This window comes from Bidens hawaiensis, unplaced genomic scaffold (genome assembly GCF_021521415.1).
Source record: "Bidens hawaiensis isolate Kalapana, Puna unplaced genomic scaffold, B.hawaiensis_p1.1 tig00419568_1, whole genome shotgun sequence".
Lineage (NCBI taxonomy): Eukaryota > Viridiplantae > Streptophyta > Magnoliopsida > Asterales > Asteraceae > Bidens > Bidens hawaiensis.
Window position 1 is genome coordinate 144709 of NW_027504904.1, and position 10528 is coordinate 155236.

At 34.2% G+C, this 10528-nt stretch overlaps 2 protein-coding genes across 3 annotated transcripts; both read left to right on the forward strand.

Annotated features, from left to right (window-relative positions):
• The first annotated feature begins 1030 nt into the window (after nt 1–1030).
• On the forward strand, nt 1031–5783 carry LOC143609352 (T-complex protein 1 subunit zeta 1-like). Its single transcript, XM_077084123.1, has 15 exons — nt 1031–1258; nt 1328–1391; nt 1476–1565; nt 2794–2976; nt 3060–3107; nt 3192–3284; nt 3375–3481; nt 3588–3702; nt 4187–4273; nt 4474–4678; nt 4754–4848; nt 4922–4990; nt 5067–5174; nt 5254–5372; nt 5453–5783. The coding sequence occupies exons 1-15, from the start codon at nt 1125–1127 to the stop codon at nt 5526–5528; spliced, it is 1593 nt and encodes a 530-aa protein (XP_076940238.1). The 5' UTR covers nt 1031–1124; the 3' UTR covers nt 5529–5783.
• Nucleotides 5784–7709: 1926 nt separating this feature from the next.
• Nucleotides 7710–9991, forward strand: LOC143609356 (14-3-3-like protein). 2 transcript variants are annotated; one of them, XM_077084126.1, is made up of 5 exons: nt 7710–7782; nt 8571–9067; nt 9162–9284; nt 9509–9625; nt 9751–9991. In XM_077084126.1, exons 2-5 carry the CDS (start codon nt 8582–8584, stop codon nt 9802–9804), a joined length of 780 nt encoding a protein of 259 aa, XP_076940241.1. In that variant the 5' UTR covers nt 7710–7782; nt 8571–8581; the 3' UTR covers nt 9805–9991. The 2 variants fall into 2 exon arrangements, with proteins under 2 accessions (XP_076940241.1, XP_076940240.1); XM_077084125.1 differs by lacking the exon at nt 7710–7782 and having other exon boundaries at nt 8537–9067.
• Nucleotides 9992–10528: the final 537 nt, after the last annotated feature.

The following is a 10528-nucleotide window of genomic DNA, read 5'->3' on the forward strand; positions in this document are numbered from 1 at the left end:
GAAACTTACATACTCATGTTGTATTATATCTCTTCCATTTACGGGCTCTGGGTCATATTTGAAACCCATATAACCTCTTATTTGGCTTTTGAGTTATAATATGAGTGTTAGAATAGTCGAAGTCTGACTGTTAGTTCAGCAACTAAATGAATTTTACTAACTCAGATTCAGTTTAGTTTAGTAGACACAATCATAACTAAAAAAATGATGATGTACAGTGGATCCTACAACAATTTTATAGTGTGGTATTGAGTGTGTGTTTTGAAACTGCAGTTGTATATAGTAATGTTTGATGTTTATATAAGCAGGTTCAAAATGGTTATAATAATAAGTTTAGTTACTTTACAGTAAGTTTTTTTTGTTGCTTTGGTTGTGACAAGCAAGGATAAGTTAGATATGTTGCGGAGTATGCATGCTCATTATTGTTTGGCAACTTATTATGTGGTGAGTTTAGTGTTGATAAAAGCCCAGAGTTAAATGGATGAAATGGTGTGAGTGTTGACTCAAGAGAACAAGACACTCGAACACCTTCATATGTTGCAAACTACCAGTGCCGATCTTCCTAAAGAAAATGTTTGTTTGCTCTATTGTTCTTTAAATAGAGGTTTGAATGAAACGATTAGACAATCACAGTGTATGTTTTACTTAGGGCTATAAAAGTATAATTTTAACTTTTTTTTCCCCTCCCAACTTGAGAATACATAAAATGTTTAACTCCCTTTTTTTTTCTTTCATTTTCATCATTAAACTCAGGAACATAAATATTTTCTTTTATATCATAATTTTATTTTCTTTATTTTCTCTCCTTTAATAAAACTCGAGAACACAACGGTATTGACATCCTAGTCCAAGGTTAAAGATGAAAGCACAACCTCAATGCAGGTTGAGGTCGGGTTCGTGACCCCATACATAGTAAATGTTACGAGCTAGATAAAAACGGCGTCGTATAGGTCCCAAAAGTTTTATTAATAAAGCAAAAAGCCCTAAATAATAAAAACCAATAATATTCTTCTTCGTCATCACACCTGTAAGATCCAATTAGCTTTTCGCTAATCAAAGTTATTTTCACCTTCTCACACTAACAATTATTATTGTGATTTCGTTCCTCAATTTCAGGATCTAAGATGTCCGTGCGTGTTCTCAACCCTAATGCCGAAGTCCTTAACAAATCCGCTGCTCTTTACATGAACATCAATGCCGCCAAGGGCTTACAGGACGTCCTCAAAAGCAACCTTGGTCCTAAAGGCACCATTAAAATGTAATAGTTACCTTCCTTTTTTATTTTTATTTATATTTCTGTTACTAATTGTTGTTATTCATTTAACAGGCTTGTTGGAGGAGCAGGAGATATCAAGTTAACCAAGGACGGCAACACCTTACTCAAAGAAATGGTTACCTCATAATATTAATATTAATATATTTTGCATTGTGTTTTATTTACACTGATTCATTTTTAATTTATGATATGGTTGCAGCAAATTCAAAATCCTACTGTGATTATGATTGCGAGAACAGCTGTGGCACAGGATGATACCATGGAACCACTTCCATGGTCATTTTTATTGGCGAGATCATGAAACAGTCTGAACTTCATATTAGTCGTCATCATCATCATCATCGTACTCAGTATATCCCACCAATAGCAATGCTATGGTAGGGTCTGAGGAGGGTAAGATGTAGACAGTCTTACCTCTATCCCATAGGGATAGAGAGGCTGCTTCCGGTTTGTGAAGGTCTTTTATTTCTCTACCGTGTTATTAGTTAATTCGGCTTTTCTAATCAAATAATTTAAACACTTTTAAGAACTCTTAACAACCGATCATTTTATTTGTTTAATACTGGGTTATAAACCCGCGTATTGAACGGGATGACTAAATAGTTAATTAATAAGATACTTTTTAAGTGTCTGAATAACTTTTATGTCGTGTATGATCAAAACATGTGATGTTTACCAAGTTTATAAATATGAATGCATTTGATCAATATATAAGCAAGACAAAGGCAATATTTAGGTTATAGTTTCATTGCAATGATCGACACAGTTGACAGTTTCACAAACTCCTATTTTGACATATAGCTTGCCGTTCTTCTACAATAGTTTATTGACAGAATCGCAGAATTAGTATTTTTGCCATTATTATTGAAGAATCCACTGTCATTCAACACGTAGGTTCTTGATAGGCTTTATATTGGTAAACTTTGGTCAAAATATTTTAATTTAAAAATGAAATTATTTAAGTTAATAATTTACCAAATAATTTACTATAAATAATTTTAATGATAATTTTAATTTTAACCTTAAATAGCCAAACTAACTACAGAATTAAAGTTTTGTCCTTTTACCAATTTAGCCACTTAAAATAGCTAAGTGTGTTTTAGGTTGGAAAATAAGGGCGAGGAGGTTCCGGAGAATGACATGTGGCAGTAAATTTATTCTTTTATTAGGTAGATGAGATGATTATTTGATGTTAATTTTGTCATTTATTATATATAATTTTATAATTACATTTATGTAAATTCGTATTACACTTGCAAAGTTGTAAACTTGTGATTACATACATGTAATCACAAAATTACATATATAATAAGTGACAAAACTACCTTCAAATAATATTTAATATACAAAAGAAATCAATAAATAGATAAAATGATCGGTTGTTCAGAGTTCTGAAGAGATCCAAACTCTCATAATATTGTATTTATTGTTCAAAATTGTAGTCTAATTTAAATATTCTGAAGTTAAGTGAGTTGTTTTAGCTGACATCATCATTTGAACATCATGGAAAGTGAAAGATTATGTTTGTTTGTATTGCTGTTTATGCAGGGATGCATCCAAGGGTCATGGCTGATGGTCTTGGAATAGCCAAGATGGCCTTACTGGAATTTCTTGAAAAGTTTAAGACTCCTGTAGTGATGGGTGATCAGCCTGATATAGAGATTCTGAAGATGGTAGCAAGAACAACATTGAGAACTAAGGTGTTCTTTTTAAATTTTGTTTACACATTCTTTCTTTCATTAAGTTGTTGTTGGGTTGATTTTTATTGTTAATTGTTGTGCAGTTGTATGAAGGTTTAGCAGATCAATTAACTGACATTGTTGTGAATGCGGTGAGATTTCGACTGTTTTTAATATTCAAGAAAGATGAATATGCCAACTTTTGTAGCTAAAAAGCATTTTTTTTTGTTTACTAGGTGCTTTGTATCCGCAAGCCGGAAGAGGCTCTTGATCTTTTCATGGTTGAGATTATGCACATGCGCCACAAGTTTGATGTAGACACGCGTTTGGTATGTTTTAAGTTTTAACTGATTACTCGACTTATTAAGATTGACATTATCATTTAATTTGTTATTATTTTTTATTATTTTGTAAAATAGGTGGAGGGTCTTGTTCTTGACCACGGGTCCCGACATCCTGATATGAAGAGGCGAGCAGAGAATTGTCACATTTTGACTTGTAATGTGTCTTTGGAGTATGAAAAAAGGTAAAATTATATGTTGAATTTTGACATTTTTATAATTTGCTGTGTACAATCGTTAGTATGTTAAACTTTAATAGTTGATGTTAATTTTATTTAATTTGCTTTTCAGTGAAATAAATTCTGGATTTTTCTACTCAAATGCTGAACAGAGAGAGGCAATGGTTGCTGCAGAGAGAAGTTCTGTTGATGAGAGAGTGAAAAAAATCATTGATCTGAAAAATAAGGTATTATTTTTAGGCTTGTAAACCGTAAACGAACCGAATGAACTTGAGCGGCGTGTCTTTGTGTTGGTTCGTTTAACTTTAACCGAACAAACGATCAAACACAAACAATTAAAAAGAACAGGGTTTTATTATGTCGTGTTCGTTCGTTATGAAAATGAATGTGTTGGGCCTAAAAGTTATTAAAACTATGCAATGTTTTAATTAGACAAAAAGATTTAATGAATATATTAGCGAAGAAAGTCAGAAACTTAGTTAAACGCAAACTAACGAACATAAGTGAATGAACGAGAGATGTGCTCATGTTCGTTCGTTTAATTAAATGAACAAAATTTTCCGTTCATGTTCGTTAAATAAATGAACTTCCCGCGTAACAGTTTCGAACTGTTCATAGAATGTCCGGTTCAGTTACAGGCTTAATAATTTCTATTCAATTAACGTGGCTTTTGTTCGAAGTTTGAATTCTAATAGATCTCATGGTTTGCAGGTGTGTAAAGGTACTGAAGACAACTTTGTAGTTATAAATCAGAAAGGAATCGACCCTCCATCATTGGATCTTCTTGCTAGGGCAGGGGTAAGTCTGATTTTCAGTCAAAGTTGGTCAAAAGTAGGGTTTATAGGAGACTTATCCGCTTACATGTATAAACAACCAAAAGAACAAAGACAGTTATAAAAGGTTTACTCGATATAAAGTTGACATGTAAAATATATGAGACAGATGCAACTTCTGGTTGTAAGTAAAGCTTATTTAGTTGTACATTGGTAATCTTGCAGATAGTTGCTCTTCGAAGAGCTAAAAGAAGAAATATGGAGCGTTTAGTTTTGGCATGTGGTGGGGAAGCTGTGAACTCTGTGGATGATCTAACCCCCGATTGCCTTGGATGGGCTGGACTTGTTTATGAGCATGTTCTTGGTGAGGATAAGTATACATTTGTTGAGAATGTAAAGCATCCAAACTCGTGCACAATTTTAATCAAAGGTAAAGTTAAAATATTTTGGCTTTCTATGATATCAATTAGCTTCGGTTTACATTATTTTTTATATATTATTGAAGGACCAAACGACCACACGATTGCACAAATCAAGGATGCTATTAGAGATGGCCTGCGAGCAGTCAAAAATACAATTGAAGACAAGGCAGTTGTTAGAGTAAGTTTGTTATATATTTGATTATGTTGTTGACTCTGACTTTATATAAGCTGTATATTTTTATATGTATTAGGGTGCGGGTGCTTTTGAGATTGCTGCTCGACAGTATTTGGTTAATGAAGTGAAAAAAACTGTTAAAGGGGTAAGTTTAACTTTTCTATACTTTTATTATTACTTTTTAATATATTTAATATTTTGGTTCTTATTGTTACGACCAGCGTGCTCAACTTGGTGTTCAAGCTTTCGCGGATGCACTTCTCGTTATACCAAAGACTCTTGCTGAAAATTCCGGGCTTGACACTCAAGACGTTATAATTACTTTAACTGTAATTTCTTTATTAATTTTTTTTATTATTTTTTTACAGTATGTTAATATAGTATGCTCACTTAAAATCACTTGATTAGGGCGAGCATGACAAAGGGAATGTTGTTGGACTAAATCAACAAACGGGGGATCCGATTGACCCTCAGATGGAGGGAATTTATGATAATTACGTGGTCAAGCGCCAAATCATCAACTCAGCGTATGGACATAGCTAGAAAATATATTTGGATTTTTTTATAATCATTGGGTGAAATTGTTTGGGTTTTGTGTTTTTTGCAGACCTGTAATTGCTTCACAGCTGCTGCTTGTGGATGAAGTGATTCGTGCGGGCCGCAACATGAGAAAGCCGAGTTAGTTGGTTGGTTACTTCATTTAGCCTATGATGTTGCAGGTGGAGAATTAAGGTTTGTTTTTGGTGGTGAATGGACTAGACATATTTGTTTCTAATTTCTAGATTTTGACCAACCTAGGTTGTCTGCCACATTCTTTTGATGTGAACTCTAGTTTGAGGTGTTGCATTTTAATTTGCAGTGGGGATATACATTTTTATTTCAAATATGGTTTTTATGGAAGTACTGTTCTGCATTGATAATACAGTTCTTTTTAAACTTATTTTTTAATGGTTATCCAGTATTTATGGCTGGACTACTTTATAAAGGTTGAGAATCACCAAGTTGAGCAACTTTTAAAATGTGATTTAGAAAGAAGTCACCACTTTGTCACGGGTGTATGTTTCCTGAATGGGATTTGAAAATAAGCAACTGAAAGGTGATAAAGGAGATAGTGTAGAGAATGCATTTAAGGAGCATAATAATGGGGCATAAAACAGGCGAAAATGACTTTAGCAGTAATTTTTTTGTAACATGAGTCTAGGCTTGCAAACTAACCAAAAGGACATGAATATAGAGTGTTTGTGTTCATTCTTGTAGCTTTAGTTGAACAGATGACTAAACACAAACAACTAAATGAATGGGATTTTCTTGTTCGTGTTTGTCGCTAAGAAATTGAACGTGTTTGTTTATTTTCATTTATTAACAGTCTAACGAACAAACGGACATAAAAGAGCTAAATCAGTTAGAGTAAATGTGTAGTGTTGGACCTAAAAAGAGTCTAAATGTAGTGGACCTAAAATACTTAAATAAACATATTAACAAACTTAACGCAAACTAACAAGCATATATGAATGCAAATGTACAAAGGTAAACGAATTTAAGTGAGCCAACATACACACATGCTCCTGAACATAAATGGACGATCAAGAGATGTGTTCATGTTTTTTTCATTTAACTAAATGAACTAACATTTTCTATTAATGTTCATTCGTTCGTTTATTAAATAAACAAAGATGTAGTCAAACCAAAACAATTCAGTGGATGTTTGGTTCATTATAGGCGGCTTACACGAGTCTTTTGTGATTTAATTTTTTTTTTGTGTTATAGTTTTATATCCTTTCTTATAATTTAGAATTTTTTTATAGTTGTCATATATGTTAGGTACATTTTATATGTGTAAATGACTAAAAGTAAATAGTTGAGTCAATTTATGAAAAATACATAATAGAAAGATCTTACCCAGACATGTTATATATATGTTAGGTATGTTGTAGTATATATACATTAATGTAAATAGTTGAGTCAATTTATGGAAAATACATAATAGAAAGATCTAGCCCTGCTTGCGGTGCGCCCATATGATGTATATATGTGTGAACCCTCGGGTGGGCAAAAGTGAAATTGCACTAATTTTGACGTTATTTTACTAATCTCGTGAAAATAACGTTAAAAGTGACGGACGGTTAATTAGGCATCATGTAGTGGCGTTGATAGCCGAAAGACAAGGGTACATGCACCGATCAGCCGGTGTCCCGATGATTGAGTGCTATGTGCCTTATGTCCAAGGCTTGATGCAAAACTACTATCGAGCCGGGGGTCTCACCGGAAGCAGCCTCTCTATCCTTATGGGGTAGAGGTAAGGCTGTCTACATCTTACCCTCCTCAGACCCTACTATAGCTTTGCTATTGGTGGGATATACTGAGTACGATGATGATGACATAATAGAAAGATCTTATCCAAACATTTAATGTCAATACGAACGTGCTTTAAATTATTTTCTATATTTAATATTAATATTGGTAAGTTTTATAAACAGTTGACTTATAAAGTATATAAAAAGCTGAGTTATTATCGTGTACGATAAAAGAAATATATATTTTTTAGATCGCTTAACCACAACAAACATAAATAAACAATCAACGATCAAATACTGATCCCGTACATCCCGCTTAACTGACTCCTCTCCCAACCCAATATCGATCATCCCTAATTTTGATTTTTGAATTTAAGATAACTTATTATTTGATTTATTTTTCTAGTAAAGTTTTCACTTTTGACGGTCAACGTCAAGCAAAGGGTGGGGTGAAACTCGTGTATATCGCCTGTAGCCAACTCCGCCCTAAAAAACTAAGAGAGTACACGTGTCACGTTCTCATTGGTCAGCACCTCCTCTGTTTCACGCGTTTTCTATTATATAAACCCCTAGAATCCGCTTCTTCTCATCTCCTCCTCCTTACGATCACACAGAATCAATCAAACGCTGCTACTCTCTTTAGGTATTCTTCATCTGATTATTATTATTATTATTATTATTATTATTATTATTATTTTAATTTCTATCTCTAATGTAGCTGTATCTGCACCGTCGATTGTTAATCTGTTGCTATGTATGTGTTCATAACTGAATCTGTTACTATTAGATTCATGTAAACTGATTCTAACAATGAGTTTATATCGTAAGCTGTTAAGATCTGTGAATCTGGAGCTTCAGGATCTGTAGTAACTGTCTTATTGAGCTAATAACTGCTTAGGTATTTGATTATATGTACTGATTCATAGAGTAAGTTGATTCGTTTATGAACGAAACACTGAGATGATTTGTAGATCGATGAGTTGATTTGGTCACACATATGTCAACTGTGCTTCCGTTACTTGTACTGTACAAGTCGTGATGCGTTCTGTGTCACGTTTTGGGGAAAATGTCTAGCGATAATAGATTTAGAAATTTGTCAACTGTGCATTGGTTGCTTGTACTGTACAATTCGTGATGCATGCGATGTTGAAATTGGGTGAAATGTCTAGTGTTATAGATTTAGAGATCTGTCAACCGTGTACAAGTCATGATGCATGTGGTGTCAAATTTTGGGGAAAATGTGTAGTTTTGGTCATCGTGTATGAATCTTATCTGCACGTAGCAGTTGACTAAAGCATTCAGTTGTTTATTGTGAGAATTTATTGAATTAGTATAATTTGGTCTACAAAGAACATACATTGATAACTTAGATGTGTTAGATCTGCAGTTTGACGATCTTGACTGATTTCGTCAAACTTTTTGTAAATCTAGATATAACAGAAATGGCATCGACTGAAGCTACACGCGAAGAAAATGTGTACATGGCCAAGCTGGCAGAGCAGGCCGAGAGATACGAAGAAATGGTTGAGTTTATGGAAAAGGTTGTGAAGATTGTTGACAACGAGGAGTTGACCGTGGAAGAAAGGAATCTTCTTTCTGTTGCTTACAAGAACGTGATTGGAGCCCGGAGGGCGTCATGGAGAATCATTTCTTCTATTGAGCAGAAGGAAGAGAGCCGTGGGAATGAAGATCATGTTAAGCTGATCAAGGATTACAGGGCTACGATCGAGACTGAACTCAGCAAGATATGTGATGGTATTTTGGGACTTCTGGATTCACATCTGGTTCCATCTGCATCATCTGCAGAGTCGAAGATCTTTTACTTGAAGATGAAGGGTGATTACTTTAGGTACTTGGCTGAATTTAAGACTGGTTCTGATAGGAAGGAGGCTGCTGAGAGTACTTTGTTAGCTTACAAGTCTGCTCAAGTGAGTGATTTGTTTTTAATTTATATGCGCTGAATATTGCTATAACTTGAGTTGATTATTTATGTTGACTTGTGACCATGGTGTTTTGTTGTAGGATATTGCTCTATCTGACTTGGCACCTACTCACCCGATAAGGCTTGGCCTTGCACTTAACTTCTCGGTGTTCTATTATGAGATTCTCAACTCCCCTGACCGTGCTTGCAACCTTGCCAAGCAGGTAATGCTGTTACTTTTTGTACAATGTCATTGTACAAACTGTCTATTGTGTTTGCAGAGATGCATTTGTAATGTGTTTATATGTGTATTTGAATATTAGTATAAACACACACATGGTTAAATAGACGTACTATTTTTTTGTGTTTCTGTGTTTAGCGACTAAACTTTTAGCCATACGCGTTGATTTGGTAATGCCCTGCACTAAAACACTGTTCTGTGTGACAGGCATTTGATGAAGCTATTGCTGAGCTGGATACATTAGGTGAGGATTCATACAAGGACAGCACATTGATCATGCAACTTCTCCGTGACAATCTCACTTTGTGGACATCTGATATTGCGGTTAGACTTTTTCTTACAAGTTTTTTGTCTCCTAATATTTTATGAAAATACACACTTTCACATGACAAACTGAATCTGCAATTTTATTGGGAACGTGTGGTTAATGTTTCTGGTTTTTGTTGCAGGATGAGGCTGGGGACGAGATCAAGGAATCATCAAAGGCCGAGGAAACACAGTGATTGATCTACGGGAGTTTTCTTTGTAGGAAACAGTTGCGTGTATTTTATTATTATAGGTGTTCTGTTCTCATCAACGGACGGAATGATTTGCACAATAGTCGGGTGTTGAAGTAATTGTGGCTTGTTGATTGTTATCCGAGTATGACTTTTGAATTGGTTCTTTTCAATTAATTAAGATTCTGGATCATTGAGCTGTTTTGAGTTGGTTTTTAAAATCTTGTACCCAATAAGTTACTGGTCATTTGAATTTCCAGGTATCATGTATCTGGGCTTTGTTAATACAAAAATAAATTTATTTTCTTTATAATATTTTAAATAACTTGTTCCCTGAATGAGAGACGAAATTATTCCTACTGTTTTAATCCTACCGTCTCTGTCTTCTCTCCCTTCACGAACCCTGACCCGCGAGTTAACACAAATTAGGTTAAGATCTCTTGGATCCATGAAGGTTTATATATGGTTCACAGTGATAGAGATTAGGCGTGTGCAATGTTGTAAGAGTAGGTTTATAAGGCCGAGTACTCTCCGAGTATTCGCTATAAGTTATGTCGCCAAGACGAGTTTCTATAAATCCGCATAGTTACTAAGAATCGATGTGGTCACCCTCAGCAAAAATCGCATCTAGTTGGCAAATTTGGGCCGATTTAGACTTAAGAAAAATAAAATATAATTCGTATTTCTATAATATTAAAGAACATATATCAATTTTTTAATTAATTGTTAG

Coding starts and splice junctions, on each gene's coding strand:
- LOC143609352 (XM_077084123.1), top strand. CDS start 1,125: ATGTCCGTGCGTGTTCTCAACCCTAATGCCGAAGTCCTTAACAAATCC. Junction 4,991..5,066: donor TGAAAAAAACTGTTAAAGGG/GTAAGTTTAACT, acceptor TGTTACGACCAG/CGTGCTCAACTTGGTGTTCA. Junction 5,373..5,452: donor CGCCAAATCATCAACTCAGC/GTATGGACATAG, acceptor TGTTTTTTGCAG/ACCTGTAATTGCTTCACAGC.
- LOC143609356 (XM_077084126.1), top strand. CDS start 8,582: ATGGCATCGACTGAAGCTACACGCGAAGAAAATGTGTACATGGCCAAG. Junction 9,068..9,161: donor TAGCTTACAAGTCTGCTCAA/GTGAGTGATTTG, acceptor GTTTTGTTGTAG/GATATTGCTCTATCTGACTT. Junction 9,285..9,508: donor CTTGCAACCTTGCCAAGCAG/GTAATGCTGTTA, acceptor TCTGTGTGACAG/GCATTTGATGAAGCTATTGC.